Source organism: Semicossyphus pulcher, unplaced genomic scaffold, assembly GCF_022749685.1.
Source record: "Semicossyphus pulcher isolate SPU_LCO1_2020_fin unplaced genomic scaffold, fSemPul1.0.p SCAF_4, whole genome shotgun sequence".
Classification (NCBI taxonomy): Eukaryota; Metazoa; Chordata; class Actinopteri; order Labriformes; family Labridae; genus Semicossyphus; species Semicossyphus pulcher.
The window spans coordinates 23,270,078-23,287,763 of NW_027211715.1; the positions used below are offsets into that span (position 1 = coordinate 23,270,078).

The 17,686-nt window shown below is 43.4% G+C and overlaps 1 protein-coding gene across 1 annotated transcript in view; it reads right to left on the reverse strand.

The window, feature by feature from the left end:
• The window catches only part of ptprsa (protein tyrosine phosphatase receptor type Sa), a 237,093-nt gene that overhangs the window by 108,926 nt on the left and 110,481 nt on the right, over positions 1–17,686 (reverse strand). Inside the window, exons 4-5 of the mRNA XM_069679489.1 lie at positions 13,057–13,202; positions 9,507–9,648 (exon numbers count right to left, since the gene is read on the reverse strand). Coding sequence (XP_069535590.1) covers positions 9,507–9,648; positions 13,057–13,202 — 288 coding nt within the window. The remainder of the gene's footprint in view (positions 1–9,506; positions 9,649–13,056; positions 13,203–17,686) is intronic.

Here is a 17,686-nt window from a genome sequence, read left to right on the forward strand (position 1 = left end):
CTGTCAGATTAATATGACTTCCGTGGGCGAGGCAATCCGATGTCCAGCTGCACTGATCATCAAAAGAACACTCATATGAATATGTGCATGTAAAAATGCTCTGCAGCGATTGCAGGACTGCAGAGATCTGATTTGCATTTTCTCATTTATTTGAGAAATTCATAAGGGACCAAAATACTGGCGCAAATTTAATGAAATATAATGAAAGAAAAGAGAGAAGGTGGGAAGCAGATGCAGAAAATCTGAGTCGTATTCGCGGTATATTACATCTTATTGTATATCCATGAGATAGTTGCATTGGGGGTTGTACACATGAGGCTGTTTTAAAAAAACGAATGTCACTTTATTTCTCATTAAGGAACACGTTATTAAAAATTACCTGACATGTGAGGAAGCATGAGGTTATCTAATGTCGCAGGTTGAACAACAGGACAATCAAACCTATGGTGCATTCCGTTGACGCTGATCTTCCGATTGAGTCTCCTGGCCGGCTTGTAATCTACAAATTCTGGCCAGTAATAAAACAATCAACCAGACACTAACCCGTCTTTTGCTCGCCGATCTCTTTTCCCCTTCATCTCCTCCTTATTTTCCTCCTTTTTACTCCACTCGAGTGTCTTATATTGGCCGCGGCCAGATGTCTAGGGTGGCCAGGGTCGCTCTACTTGAGCAGGAATTATATGAAATTGATGGTGAAAGTTCAGGAGCCGGGAACCCCCGGCTAGAGGCGAGATCCATCCACTTATCCCGCTCCATCAGCACCACCTCTTTTCTCTCTCTCTCTCTCTCTCCGTCTTTCTCCTCCTTTATCTTTATTGCTACCGCACCGCTTGTGTCCTCCTTCTCCACCCTCCAATCACACATGATTACTGCATTACAGGTTGCCTGGATCAGAGGATTCAGAGGCCATAGACTCTCATCTGAGTGAATTTCCTCTGGACGGGACTTTTTTTTTTTTTTACAAGACAGAAAGACGGGATGAGAAAGACGGAAGGCTGGCAATAGCATAAAAATGACAATATGGAGGTATGAAGACGGAATTGATGGGGAAAAAGGTTGAAAGAAAGATATCTTCCAAGAGTGGAAGTAGAGGGAATATTTATGGTTGAAAAACACTAAACTTCTTAAGCCACCAATGAGAAATCAGGGCATGAGGGCCGTCCACATGGTCAACATCAGCCTATTGATTTGTTGTTTGTGCCAAGTCTGCCCTCTAAAATACACCAGTAACACCAATAATGGCTTAAGAATCCAGACAGAGCAATAAGAAGCGCCTGATAAGCACCATCATAACAAGATATGTGTTATCCTCCTCAAATGTGCCAAATAACAACCAGAAAAAGCATTACTGGTATTGTGCACACAGAGGAAGAGCACACGCTTTATCATTTGCAAGGGGAAAAAAATAGCCCGCACTGAGTAGCTAATAACAGGTGCCTCATGCAAAAATGGGTTCAGCGTGTGCAGGTAACCTCCACCGCTGGGTGTAGATCTTAACGGCACTAAACAAATGTATTATTTACTGGTGGAGGCGGTGAGTGCTGCTCGGGAATGAGAATTGACTTGTTTGTCAGGCGCAAGCTGCAGATAAGCAGTTGGCAAAAACAACTGAGAGAACATGGCATTAACTCAAAGTGGACCTCAGTCACACGAGGTCTGTTCGGGGTCTCGTGCTCCGCTCAGAGAGTTCTGCTGCTTTTCTTTGTGCTGGTTATTTTTCGCGTGTTTAAATAAGTGAAATTTTGTGGATGCTCTCATCCAATTGGCATACAAGTGTAAACATTTTAACAAGGCTGTCCTGGCTGGAAGATAAAAAACGAGACTTATACGAGCAGAACACACACTGTCAGGAGGGGAAAAAGGCAGGATGTCGATATTTCAGCAAGGTCTCTAAGTTTGAACCCTTTTTCATCAAGGCTACAAATGTGCAGCCTTTGTTCATTGTCTAAAAACCCTGGGCTCATTGTGTTGGACTAAAAGTACAACTAAAGTACAATAAATCGTAGGAATTTTACTATTTTTTCTTCGTTTATTTCATTAAAGAGGGGGGATTAGGCTGCTTCACATTTTGAGACATAAATGTTTGATGTCCAGACTAAACGTGGGTGAAGTTTCAAATCGGTTGGTAAAAGTATGTTGGAGTAATCCCCAGGCTTCTCAGCTCAGTCTGCAGGCTGCTGTGAACGCCAGGTTTCACACAGTTTTTTCTGCACGCTGCACTTTGTGACGTCAGAGAGAGCTGGCCAATCAGAAGAAAGCGGGCTTGAAGGGATGGGGTTTCTTAAAGCTGACTGAGTCGTTTCAGGCAGAGGCTGTATGAAGGCCTGCACAGAGCACCAGTGTGAGAAAAATGTTTTTTTAACTGTAAATTATGCTAAGCTACTCCACAGGTATCGCCGAGCAGAATATGAAGCTTGAAATTAGCATAATACCTCCCCTTTAAAATATATCATGTTTTTCGTCTAACTCTTTGCTTTCCTCGCCTTCCAGCCTCTCTCTTCTAAATTGTTTCCTGCTATTATTCTCGCTCTCTCTATAGGTGTTTGAGACGAGTGGAAGAGGGCAAAGGTCACCCCAGAGGCAGGCAGACAGGAAGAGGAAGAACAGCTGGATCTGTTGCTGATACTGCCAAGCTTATTCTTCACTGTCTCATTACGGGGCAGCCACTGTCTGCCTCCTGGCTCTCTCTCTCTCTCTCTCTCCCTCTCCCTCCCCATTACTTTATCTCCCTCTTTCTCCCACACGCATACAAATGCCACAAACACTGGTCGAACATGCATACTTACACACACGTCAGGAAAAGCTCTCCAACACATCATTAGTACTACAGAGGGAAAAAAAAGGCTGAGGAAAAACTGACCACTAATAAATGAATGCAAAAAACAGTGAATGTAAAAACAGAACAACTTGAGCAGCTTTGAGTAGAGTTTTAAGAGGTTTCAAAGACCCAAGAGGTCATGAATAAACCCAAGGGAAACATTTCCCAAACCTAGCTGTGTGTTTGTGCGTCTGCTTGTTAGATACGTACCGGGAATACTGATGAAATGAATAACAAGGAGGAGAAATATTCGCTATTTTTCTCTGTTATTATCATCTCTCTGTTCTCAAACTGTCTCTTCTTTTTTTTTTCCTTCTTCAGGCTTTCGACTTTAAAAATCCCAACCAAGTTTTAAAATTCTGTTGCATCACACACAGGGAGAACCTTAGTTTTTAACTCTCACTGCAAACACACATTAAAAGCGGTTAAGATCAAAACAGCTCGAAATGAAATGTGAGTCGTAACTTACTCAATCTCCTATTTTCCTTTCCCGTTCCCTCCCTCAATCGTCGGCTTAGCGTTGCTCGTTACAGCAGAGGTCACATCCAAATATTCTTAAGTTTATTCTTACATTTTCTTGCCTGATAATACGTCTGCTTCACACACATACGCTACACATCGAGTCATGCACTTGCCGCAATCCACTCCAAAAGGCTGCACTTTCCCCTCTTACGCACACACACACACAACCCTGTGAAATACAAAGACTGGTAGAGACAGAAAGAGAGAGAACCGCCGTGCCTGAGACAGACAGAGAGCAGGCAGCCTGGAACATAATGGTGGACATATTGAGTGGGAGAGACAGAGAAGGGTAGATGGAGAACAGAGAGTAAAGGCAGAGGTAGGATATAGAATGTCTTAAGGCTTGGCCTGGAGCCACTGCTGGTTGAAAGGTTGATTGGTCTCTGTCTCTTTAACTTTCACTCCGGTTCTCCCTCCCTCCTGCTGCCACTCACTTCCCCCCTCATCTCATCATTGCACCTCTTTCTGCCCCCCTCCTTCGCCCCCATTACATCGTTTCAGCTCCCTAGAATTCACCAGGTTTGATCTGTGCACTGACTGCGCATATATCAGGATCCAGAACCCCATTAAAATTCACCATTACCTGCTCCTTCACAAGAGAGCGGCCAATTAGCAGACAGCCTGATCAAACAGTAGCCACGCTACGCCCGAGTCCCCTCTGGGTAATGGTGGGTGTGCTACTGAACCTGACTGGCACAGTGTTGCTTTGTAGCAGATGGGCGGAGTTTCCAACCTATTTAAAACCAGTACATGAAACACACGGGACACGCAGTTTACACCGCCCATGAATCCACGTGTGGCAAAACGCCACTTATACAAACTGCAGAGTAAACACAGAAAAATGGCAGACACTTCCTGTTTACATGGTTTGGCCCAGTGTTTCTGCAGCTATTTTAGTCTTTGTCTTAAGCCCTTTTTACACTGCGGTTCCGCCTCAGCGTCGTAACAAAGCTCCGCCGTCACGCAGCCTTTTTACATTGGACCAAGCAACGTTCCAGTGTTGTATAAGGTGCTCTCTCTTCTCGTTTTTACCTGTTCGCTTCAGGTAAAATTAACACTTTAATCCAGCAGATCACCAATACAGTGAAAGAACAATGAGGACACCGCATCTAAAGATTACTTTTCAACATCGCTTGTCATTTAAACAGTCTGACTGAAGCAGACAGGCGATGATCGCTCCTTTTGGTGACGCGTAAAACGCCCCTTTTTCTGTGAGCGCGCACAGAGCCTGAAGCAGACAGCTTTCTGGGTTAACAGAGAAAGTTCATCAAAGTTCATAAGCCCCTTTGTGATACCCGTTATCTCTAACTGGCTTTAAAATATCATGGATTTTAAATGTGCGACAGCCCACCACTAACATTTTAGTCCTGTCTTGTCTCGCTGAAGAAATCAAAACATACGTGTTGTCAGAGATTTTGTTATCAACGATCTATTTTTAGTTCGTCAACGTCTCGTCTTCGTCACGGAAAATAGAACGAATTTTCTTTAACAGATTTAACACTGATTTGGACATCAAAAAGCAAATTATATGCACATGTATCTGTGAAAAGTTGTTTTTACAGTACCTTCAAACTAATAATCCCTAGCATGACGATTTCACGGGAGGAGGGGAGGAAGATGCTGGGGTGAGGTCAAATTAGGTAAAGACAAAAACCCTAAAGATACATAAAGAAAAGCACTTCAGTGGACACAAACCAGGCCTCTAAGCTGGCACACACACAGAGAGAAAGCAAGATGATTGGAATGAGTTGTACAAGAGGAAAGAGAGCGATGAGAGACACAGAAGGGTGAGTTTGATTGGTTCCACCTGGTTAAGAGTAGCAAAGGAGAATAAGCAGGATGAGAGCGTGACTGTCTGTTTGCACACACAGGTGCGTTGCTGCAAATGAAGGTCATGGCTTGGTCTGGCATCTTGCTGCAAGCGCTCATATTTAAGGCCAGATCTCAGATGTGTATCAGAGTCGGTTCAAAAAGTGCCAAGAGCATACTTTAATGTTAGTTTACAGGAAAACCCGTACCTCCATTGTGAGTGTAACTCAACTAACGGGATTATTTGTGCCTCAGGAGCAGCCCTGTCTCTCTGTGATCTGAACGGTGAGTTTACCAAACACATGAATAGACACATCATATTTACAACTTCTTCAACATGAAGAAAAAAAACTGTATTTCAGACCAGATCTCATCAATCATAGTTTGTGCTCCCTGGGATGCCTCAGGGGTGAATCTATTTGCAACTGTAATCACAGGGCTAAACACTGCAGCAGTCTTAAACACAAGCACACAAAGCGGGATAACTCTGCACGATCTCCTCACAACAGCATGAGCTGACAGTATCCCAGTGACAACTTTCCCTTCCTCTTGACACTGTTAAACACTTCCTTGAAAAACACGCAAATAGAGAAGAAAAAAAACCACTAGCTGCGAGTTGTGTCACAACTCAAGAGTGTGCTTCATACGCTTGTCGGTCCCTCTCCAAGGACTCCCAGAGGACTGTGTGCGAGTCTTAGCGGAGCCAGATGGCCCCCATCTTAGGTATTCAGCTGAGGCGGTGGAGCAACAGCCAAGGAGGTGTCACCGTCGCTGCTAAACGCACCCTGCCGCTGCCGCTGCCGCCGACACGCGCGCCCATGCACGAACACACAAACAGATGAGAAGGTGGGGTTGTGTCATTGTCACATACAGTTTTAAAAAAGAATATGGAGATGGGGTTCAAGCTTCTATTCTTTATCTCATATGCTGTCTGAATAAATGTCTGTTTATGCTACAATTATTTGCATGTCACAGAAAGTCTATACCCTGCTATGTGTGCATGTTTCGTAGATGTATAAATTAGTGCTGGGAGTCGTTATGTGCATGCATTTTGCAAGGATCTGCGTGTATCTAAACCATTACCGACAAGCATGGAAAAGTGTGTTTGGTTTCCACATGCTGTCATGGTATGAGTTCATGCTATGATACAGAACGCTGCTATATTACATGCTTATTTATAGTGGTTTGAATGCACACGTCTCGAGTGACGAATTTTTCTCAGCTGTACACAAGCAGTAAGTATTCATGGTCATTTCTTTTGCATATCCATGCAAGCATTACATTGCAGGAAAAGCCATGCATATTTGTTTCAATGTATGTCTTTGTGGGATTGTGTACGCCTGCAGGTGTATTTTCCTGCAAATGCGCGCAGCTTTCCGGCCAAGTCGCCCATCGTTGCGACCCATTTTCTGCCTCTCCAGATCCCAGACCACAACCACCCTCTGTTTACTGTGCATGTGTCCCTTGTGCCTCGTCCCATATCCCATAATCCTTCGCCCCTTTTCCAAGAACCCATGTATGGCTATTGTCCTCCTCACCTGTGCTACGCTGCCAATCGTCCACAGCACCCCCTGTTGTCTCCCTTCATCTTTGGCCAACTTCTCCACATTTTTCTCCAGAATTTATTCCCTGGTTGGCTCCACATCCGCTTGCATTCTCTCCTTCGACTTCTACACATTTTCACTTAACCCTGAACGCCTTTCTCCATCCTCCCATTCCTGCCTTTTCTGTGAATCAAATTACATCTGTCTCCTCTCATATTCCCACCTTCTTTCCCCCCTCTTCTTTCTAGGACTAATGGGTTAATGCAGGGGTGCCCAACCTCATTAAAGATGGAAAACAGAAAGAAAGTACTGCTTTCCTCGTCCCATACTCATCTTGAACCTTTACCTCCCCCATCATCACACTCTCATCCCTTTTCAGTGCCAGGTCTTGCCTGGGCAGGAGAGCGGCCGCCTTCCTCCGGGCTCTAGAGGAAACCTCATCTAGCTGAATTCCAATACATTTCATTTTCCTGCTGCTCCTGTGGACCGCCCTGGGTTTGCCCTGTGCTCTTTCGCACAACTGATAACACGCACAAGCCCGGGCTTGTTGTCTGAAATTTGGTGTCCTTGTTTTCATTTTCTTGTTCCCAATCCGTCTCTGTGTCCAGTGTTTTCTTCTAAAGAGTTTCCTGGACTTGATTTTCACCGCACTGAATAAATTGCTTTCTGACTACGAATAACAAATGTGGTATTAAAAATTTAACATGATTCCTTAGAGGATTAAACACATGACTCCTATCGAGTCCTGTAGAGCTACACACATGCTACTTATGGGGTCGAAATGTGGTCAAAACGGGGTTGAAATTTGAACAGCTTTTGTATGTAAATAGCAAAAGTACTCAAGAACAGCACCACACTGCTATCGGCTACTTTAATGTCAATTAATGGGGTCACATCGGGGGCAAAATGAGGTCAAAATTTTAACTGCTTTGCTGTTGCTACCTGCTCCTACAACATACATGAATGGGGTCAAAATGGGGTCAAAATTTTAACTGCTTTGCTGTTGCTACCTGCTCCTACAATATACATGAATTGGATATAATCTGGGTAAAAATCTGAACAGCTTCTGTGTGTAAATCAGTAGGGAAAAGTCCTCAAGAGCAGAACCAAACTGTTTTTCTGTTCCTTTAATATAAATGTATGGGGTCAAATTGGGGTCAAAATTAGGTCAAAATTTTAACTGGTTTGCTATTGCTAGCTGCTCCTAAGATATACATGAATGGGGTCAAATCTGGGTCAAAATGAGGTCAAATTTGAACAGCTTTTATAAATCAGTACCCAAAGTCCTTAAGAAAAGAACCACACTGGTATCTGCTGGTTTGATACACATGAGTCAAAATAAAATCTAAAATTTGAGCAGCTTTCATATGTACCAAACCAAACTGTTTTCTGCTCCTTTAATGTAAATGAATGGGGTCAAATTGGGGTCAAAATGAGGTCATTTGAACAGCTTTTATATGTTAATCCGTACCCAAAGTCCTTGAGAAAAGAACCAAATTGGTGTCTGCTGATTCAATAAAACTGGATTGGGTCAAAATGGGGTCAAAATTTGAACAGCTTTTGCATGTTGACAGCAGTAAAGTCCTTAAGAACAGCACCAACCTGCTAACTGCTCATTTAATGTACATGAATGGTGTCAAGATGTATATCAAGTTCTGAAGGGCACCTAAAGCACTCCCACTCCCGCAGCACCCAACAGCATGTTTCCAGGGTAGGGAGCTTGTTGCAAACAATAACTACCCCGGGATACTGGGCCAGGCTTCCAATCCCTGCTCCAACACCCCCCCACCCCACAACACACACATATACTTCCCACCCTATCTCACTGCCTGTGAATCTGACAGCCAGAAAGGCCCAGCAGCTCGTGTGCTGCCAGCCAGCCAGCCAGCAATAGCTCGGCTTCATCCAGGCCTGGAAACATGGCAGATGGCGGCAGGAGAGAAGAGAGGAGAAGACATTGGCTGTGTGTGCGGCAGACAGCACAGACAGGTACAATGAGAGAACAAAGCGAGAGAGTGTGACCACGCGCTTGCTCACCCATGATGCCGTCCTCCATGACCTCTAAGCTCCAGCTAAACAAATGGTATTATATCTAAAGTAGCAGCTATAGGAGCCAATCAATAAGAGGTCCACAAAGTTCAGCTCTCACTGATTTCATCCACTCAGCTCGCACTATATTGTTATTTTACACCTGTTTGTGTGCGAGAATGTGTGTGCATGCATCTGTCCGCCACTGCGCCCTGGCTGTGTGGGTGACCAATCAATCTTTTTCATTCAGGGATCCTATGGGTGTTCATCACGGGCAAATAGAGGTTCAGCTCTTTCGTGAATGGACAGTTGATTAGTTCCATCAAATTGATGGATCCTTGATAAAGAGCCTTCACACTGTCCATCTGCTGGAAGTTATAGGCTGCGAGGTGCGAAGACATAACTCTCCACATTTTCACATGTAATAATACGGCTTCTATACAGATGATTCATGTGACGGTACCCATTCAGCTTTTATAATACTCGGTGAATTAAAGCTTTTGGAGGACACAGGAAGATATGTGCTGCATGTTTCTAATATGACAACATCATATATGTTGTAAAGAAAAATAGTATAACCACCCAGGTGAAGAGCGTTTACTCAAAAAACAAGGCACCTACACAAATTCAGAGTAAAAGTATTTCAATCGCTCACTCACTGTCAAGCGCAGTTCAAAAACTGCAAGCCGAGATGTCATCATGGAAGCCGGAGCTCACAGATGTGCGCGTTAATGATTGATTTTGTAGTTTTCCCTCTGAACGCTGATTAACAATGCAGGACTCACCTCGGATGATGGACAGCTTGGCGTTGACAGTGATCTCCCCCTCGCTGTTCTCCGCTACGCATTCATAGATGTTCTCATCGCGCGGCGCTCGCAGAGGCTGGATTCGGAGTACAGCGCCGGCGCCCTCGTCGAACTCTATGGTCTGTGGGGTAAAGGGTAAATAATAATGATAGGTTAGACAGATATGGGATTCCATTAGTGATAATAGTTTGTAATTAAGGCACCAAAACAAACTATTTTCTCTGTTATAAAGGGATAGTTTCTGTGTATTTGTTGAAACGAAGGTAAGAAGTCAGTCTCTTAAACTTGATAGTAAACTCGAAACCCAAAGAGATACGGCGGAGTTACAGCTTTTCATTTTCAGCCTTTGGTCCTCATAAATGCAGAATTATCAGCAAACACACTCTCTCTATCTTTCCCCACATTCACACACAGACCATATCTGTGTGTGTGATGTGCTTGCTCTCCCATGTTTTCATCTCTTGTTTTATCTGTAATTATGCCCTTTGTTCTCTGTAAAGCCCTTTGTTTTGAACCTTGTTGGAAAACAAAATCAGACTACACTCCGAACGCATCATGTGCTGCGAATACTGAGCAGAGGAAGGCTGGAGCCGGAGTGAAAAACACTCGCACTGAAATGACTTCATTTAAGACGAGCTATGGAAGAATTAACAACCTAAGCACTACTCATAGTATGTAGCTGTGTGTTTTTATAATTACATTCTACAATACAGCAGTTTGATCCTGATGTTTAAATGTATGAACCACAGACTGTATAAAAAGATGGACGACATGACAGCTCTCTAAAGGTGAAGCCAAAACATCTCCATCCTGCTGAATGGCTGCAGTATAGGTCATAAAGCCCGCCTCCTCCATGTTAACAGATGGGACATGAGTCGAACTATAAAATCAAAATACACGCCAAATAAATGTTTCTCAAACATGGTTTCTCTCATTATAGTTAGTTCTTATCATGCTGATTTATGTCCAAGCGTAAATTTTTCTGACAAGTTTAGTTTAAATTAGTTATTTGATGCTGTCAAAAGGATGATTGACAGCTCTGTTGAAAAATACAGCTCCAGCAGCCGATCAGTTCTGGATTAATAGAGCGGAGGAGGAACAGTGAGAGGAGACGTAACTAAACAGTCATTGAAGTTTCCACATCTGTGAACGTCTGCTTCAGACCAACACAAGAAGCTGTTGTTAAACACGCCTGGTTTCTTTCAGTAATTTAAGTGTGTGTTTTGGTTAGCGGAAGTAGCTACGGCGGCTCCACACGCCAATCTCTACTGCGCAGCGCTAGGTCAAAATGACATCACCATCGCAAGATGTCATCACCGATCACTGGGGCTATTTTGGCTTCAATTTGGTACAATGAGAGCAGATGGAGACGCGTCGTCCATCTTTATATACAGTCATTGGTATGAACAATGAATTAGATCTAAAATCCAAAGCAGCCTGGATTTGCTAATAATGTCTAATGAAACCATTCAATCAGAATCCATTAAAACAGTGTTCTCATTATAGACAGTTTAACCTCTTTATTTTATAATCTGCTGAAGTAACTGACACGAGGGCAGTTTGGATGGAGTAGTTACAGAAACTGGCATCTCACCAAAATCTAAAAAGTCACAGGATTGATCCCCCTGAAAACCACAGTCATGTATCTTTCAGCGAGAAGCAGAAATCAACACCGAGGTAAACGCCTGGAATTTAAATGGTGGCATTTCTGAACCAATTACCCCTGCCTTTTAATATAGCCAGCCATTTCCCCAGCTAATCTCTTTTAGATGGATGAAGTGTTAGAGAAGACGGTCAGCCTGCCTGTCAGTCTCACAGAAAACCTACTCGTTCAATATCTCTCATCCCTCAGAGGAGCTTACAACATCTACACGAAGGGTTCACCGCTGAGATCTCAGAGCGAAGCATGACTTTGAGAGAGAAGTACAAGTCTTCAGCAGCCCTGCTGCTCCTCTGCTGCACGTCTCAGGGCTGAGCTGCTAATTAGGCTAAAAACACTGCAGAGCACGGCATCGTGATCGATATCAAAGCAGCTGTCTAGAGGGGAGAAGGAGGAAAAAAAATCATAACTACTTCAAAACCCCTTTACTATTTTTTTTACTTCATCCTAAACGGAGGAAGGGAAGCGTCCATTTCTGGCGGGCTCCTTCACGCCCTTGGCTTTGTTTCCCACTTAGCATGCAGAAGAAGGGAACGTACAAACACAACTTGTCTTTTTATTTTGTCCTCCGTTGAGACACTGTTGATGTTGTTGTCATTGTTTTTTTTTTTTGCTTTTTAGCCCCCCCTTCCCTGTGGGTGTGCTCGTGCCGCAGCATGTGCGTGTCTATCACTGTGCACTGTCGTCGTTGTTAACGAAAGCAACTTTTTAATTAAGAGACACTGAGCATCAATCAAGACTTTTAGAGATGCCATCTGGGACGCCTGCCGAGAACTGAACAACAAACATCATGAATAAGGCGCAGACAGACACACTCACACAGACACGGCTGTGTGCGGAGAGAGAAAAAAAAAACAGCACTGGAAACAAGAATGTCACAACGGCAGAGTGCAAATAGTTCTGCTTGTGAGGAATGGGAGAGCTCTGCATTTCATTACTGTGCTTCTGTAGCTAACGGAGGAACTGCACATTGCTCAGAGGTCGGAGAAGCGAGTCAATGAAAGGATTTGTAGTTGTTGTCCAGAACTATTTGTGAGGCTGTGGGTGAAAAAAGCAAATGAAAACCTTTTCAGAAAGACTGTGGTAACATAATCCCTCGAGAAGACTATGTGAAAGTGGGTTCAAAAAGAGCATGTATGGGCAAATAAAGGTTACAGAGAGCGGAATGTGGAGTCCAGCATCATTACCTGAGGTATACGATGTAACATTTCATAATGAAAATGTCAGGAAGCGACAGCACCTATGTTATTTTTTTTTTTTTGAGTTGTGACTTTATCCCAAATGTTTTCGACAATGTTCAAAACCAAAATTGTATTCAAGGTAACCATGCATTTGCTGTACATGGCTGCCTTGCAGGGAAACACAAGCACAATGCAGGTGAGACATCAGAAAGAAAGGCAGCAAAATGTTTCAGCATCATTAGAATGAAATGAAAAAAGTGAATACTGACTAAAAGTAAAGTGAATGAATCTTTTACTTCGCCCTTGAACATGATTTCTGCCTGAGTCACAACAGATTGATTTTCATCGACAATGGTGCTTGTTTAACAAAGAAGACAACAACTCCAATGAACCCCGCCACTTGATAATGTCATGAACGTCTTTTGTTGTTGTTTTGATGAAAAAGAAATAAACCTAGCTACAAAAGTTATACTTTGTTTTTAACTGACTTTAAGACTTTCAAGAAGTTTCCATTTTATGTTGACTGATTGCTTTTCAGGCACTATTTCCAGATGTTATGTCACTGTACAAATTAAACTTTTAAACAACTCAACACTTAAGAGTCATTAGTTTGTCATGTATTTCATTGACATGGTACAGTACGGTCACAATAAAGTTGAGCGATGAGCAGCGAGGCTCACTGACTCACCTCTATACGCTGGGAGTTGACCTTCTTCCCTTTCTTGTTCCAGCTAACCCTCGGCTTGGGGTCGCCCGTCGCCTGGCACACGAAGGAGACCACGCCCCCCGAGACGCCGATCTGGTCGACGGGAACTTTAGTGAACCGTGGTGGTGCTGCGGAAACAAGAGGAAGACATTAGCACAAGCAGTGAGACGGATGTTGCGCCACTTAAGCTAACTCAGTTCCTTTTAGGGTAGTATTAAATAAGCGATTATATTCTTGAAAAGACAGACTACCAAATGCTGATTTCAGGGCATGTACATGTATCCCTACAGAATCGACACTTCAATGTTGCACAAATCTACAGTAGCCTCTTCTTGCAGCTCCTTCTGTATCTTATTTACACTGTACCAGACTCCCACACAATGTTCTGCAGCAGAGAGAAGTCCTGGATAAGTAAGAGAGACAGGCAGTTTAAGACTAAATAAATACCTTGACGGACGAGACATACAGGACAAATAGGCAGACATAAAGAGAGATAGCTCACCTACCATCCACAATGACCTATCTACATCAAAGCAACAGGTAAGAAGGCCACATCCTAAGTGAACAGTAGCATCTGCATCTGTTTGTAGCACAAAAACTCCATAGGGAAATGGATTCTGGATGTCACCAGTACAGTAGCAAGCCCTTACAAAAGGACATGAAGAAGTTTTTGTTTGTGACATTGTAGTTTACATGAGAGGAGACTCATCTTATTACTCAATAGAGTAAAGCACTGACAAAGCCAAAATCAAAGGTTCAATTCTCACTTGGACCACACAAACTTAAATGTGATCCTCCTATAGATCAAAGACTCTTTGTTTATACTGTCCATCAATAGTTTCTGTGGTTTTGGTGTTTGGCTCATCTCTTGGTTGCAGCACTTTCAAGACAACACGCCTTTTAGAAGAGAGAGAGAGAGAGAGGGCGAGAGAGAGTGAGAGAGAGAGAGGGAGAAAACAGAGTCCTGGGGAACTCGTTAAAACCGAATCATACAGATATGTGGGGATGATCAAACGGCTACCGCATAACGTCAAATTAATAATTAAGGGACCGTGGGCCAACAGCAGTCTGCAGGCGCTGCTAAACACACATGAAGGAGAGTTCCTGCATTCATTATCAGGCACAGGGAGATAGAGGGAGGGTGTTTTAGAGAGAATGAGGCAAAGAGAAATGGTGTAGGACAGGGTGGGGAAAGGGAAGGAGAAGGGTGAGTGTTCTGCTGCAGGAGAGGAAAGGCACCGCATGCAAAGTTCATCTCATCACCCCCCGACTATCAGCTCAAATGTATCTGATGCAAACGTTACATCATGAATCACAAATCGGCTTAACTAGCGGTTGGTGGCTAGTTAATCTTAAAAGCAGAGAGTAGGCTCTCTAAAGTATGAGTTGCTAACACACATCCTCACAAAAAATAATGTGTCTTCCATGTTTACAAGCGTGCGCCAATGTGAAACACACTTCACCTTGATTTTACAAGTTTAGATGCCTGGGATTGTAAGATTAGTGCTGAAAGCGAGCATATCTGCTCATTAAGCTGTTCATGGTCAAATACAGAGAACAAATGTTTTCCACTGAAAGCTACCGCTGATCTAATATCAGGTTTCAGACTATAGGCGACTGTTAGAGTTGTTCACCTTCAAATGAGCGGAGAGTTTTTCGCCTCCTTTCTTTGATTGATTTCGGGTACATGTAGGTCAAGGGGAAGAGCATGAGACTAACTCCACTGCCAAGATTAAAGGTGTAATTCCTTCTGCGCACACAATACTGTACAATCTTTTAATTAAAGCGCCTACCTCATTGCACGTGTGAATAATTTGCAATATAGCATCACTCTGGCAGGCTGTGAGTGCTGGGACATTGACAGACAACACGCTGAGCTAAGAAAGAAAACCCGCCACAAGGCAGGGACGATTTCCCCCCCCCCCCACTTTTATAATAAGTATTAAAGTGCTGTGTAGCTAGCAATCATTTTAATGTTAGAAATATTGATTCCCGGGCCTTGTGATGGTCAAAATGAAAGTGTATTGATTGATGCATCCTTCAAAAAAATGTCTTAGCCCTCTTTAAATCTTACTCTGAGTCTGTCAAAGTAACCCCCGGGGAAGTCACAGTCCCCCGTGCACTGGAGAAGGCTTTATAACAAAATTTGCAGTGTTGCCGGAAGACTTCTGAATTGACAATCCTCTGAGACAGTTAAATTGCTCATTTCTATCCTTTTTAAGTAGGTGACTTTGAAGTTATGGAAGTTTTAAATGGCATTTATTAGAGAGGCTGCTTTTAACGTGTTTATCCTGCGTCTACGACATCTTGCAATCTTAAGAATTTGATTTGTTCTCCACCTGTTGTGTATGTGTTTAAATAAAGCATCATTAGGTATGTGATTCTGACCTTCATATAAGATTACAATTGTTAAAAAATTGCCCACTAAATCAGATAAACAGGGGCGTATATTATGAATGTTATTGGATGAAATGACCACTGCAGCTGTTCTCAAGCTCCTCAGAGTCGGTCCAGCATATTTGCTGCATAAAATGATCCCTTTTGGCATTTTACACTCCGTTTCCATTCTGAAACTACACAACACTGCTCCTCTGCATTTGACCTCCCCTCACAATGCGCCCTGTGTCGAGACAGAAGAGCAATTTACACAGCGCAGGCCTGTGGCTGTGGTTCTGCTGAAGGCCGGCGCTCTTTGATTAGTTTCCCTCTGTGCCATTCGACATTTCCACCCAGTCGCCTTCTCCCTCTTCTTCTCTCTTGCTCCGGAGCATGAAAGAGATGTACAATTAATTTGCCCACCCGCATGTCAGTCTGAATTTAACTCCTGACAGGAATTTCGCATAACGCTTGATATAGTTTTCAATATATCCTCAGGAAGGTGTAAAGAGAGCTCGAGAGCTGGCTTGAAAAACAGTTGAAATGTAAAAGAATGGCAGAGTTGGGGTTCGCTGAGAAGGGAGTGCAGGGGGTGGTGATGAGGTCAGCGGTAAAGAGAAAGGAAGAGGGGAAAGGACGTGACAGGAGGCCCTGGGACTTGAAGAGATGACGCGTTTGCATGTTGCAGTTTCACAGTACAGCAATGCTAACATCTCCTTATAGTGGAGGACTCTCACCTGCACCTGCCACCCTACTTCATTCATTCTGCCTGGATGCATCTTAAAAATAAGGGTTGTAAACTGATGCCCTCCACTGTTTGTTGTGTGTCCTGCACTGTCACTGTCAGCCTTAACTATACGTGACATCCTGCTATATCTGTAACATATATTCAACAGATATTTATGAAACTGTACATCATGCACTAGATTCTTCTGCAGGATCTAGAGGCAGCACTGACTACCCAGGTAGACGATTTAACATTGTTTGAATGCCTCAGGTTGGCTAAAAGCTGGAGATTGTTGCTATGGACCCTTGAATGCCTACTATAGTGCAATTACTACAGGTACGCGCTGTGTGATTGTGTGAACTCTGATGAGCATAATTAACCTTCTTTTTTCAATTTTCCTGGGCTGTGTGCCTCTGGGCTTCTGCTGCCAGTTACTGTTGACTTTGAGCCTTTCTTTTTTCACTATTTGAACCTTGCCACATAGCCCGTAATTGCAGGGTAGAAAAGGTTGAGCGGTGTCGGGACTTAAACTGCTTAAAAAATAATCCCAGTAATGAGTGATGGCATAGACCACACCATAGCATCAACAGATAAGCTTAGTCACTGCGTTTCATGCACTGACTGGATTCAGTCGGTGCTTCGTGGAGACAGGAAGTTGAACGAAATGCGGGGCTTTCCTGTTACAGGACTGTAATGGTACAATGTCGAGCATCTTTGAACATCAATCTATTATGTATAATACTTGATGTCAGACCCTAGTAAGATGGCCTTAAAGAAGATTGAACATAGAAAATATGACAGAATCCCCTTTATTGTTTTAAAAAGGATTCTTTCTTGGGACACAAATGCTTCATTTTGCATTTTTTAAACTGTCAGACTTCTTAAAAATGACAATTTTACAGTTACACAACTTGTCATAAGGTGCTTTTGGACAGCAGGAACTTTTCCCCAGGAACTAGGAACCTTTTGAGGAAATCAGTGTGATGTAACTTTGTGAAAAGAAAACTCACGTCTCCTACTTCCTGTCGGCACACACAACCTCACGCCGTGTTTGGGCAAGTAAATACTCGCACGTCCGCTCCCTGAACTGTCCGTTTATGTAGCCACAGCGTTAACCAGCACCGGGACGAGGTGCCGCTGTTAAAGGAAACGGACGTGCTGCGGAGTGTTTTCCACACGGCGTGAGGTTGTGTGTGCCAACAGGAAGTAGGAGAAGCGAGGATTCGTGCTCAATGAATCCATTTGCAATGCAATAAAGCACGACCAAAAACAGCACAAGTTGAATCTCCTCCATGCTAACAGGCTAGTTTCGCACAAATGATGATACCTTCTTCTTCTTCCTTGAGTTTTAATAGGGGTTGGCAAACCAGCTTAAAGGTGCATTACCGCCAACTATTGGACTGGCGGTGTAGTGCATTTACTTTGACTGTTTCTTCATACGTCATTGGCCTTATATGCATAATCTTCTCGGGACTTTAGGCCGCTGTGGAAACGCAGACAACAATGGGC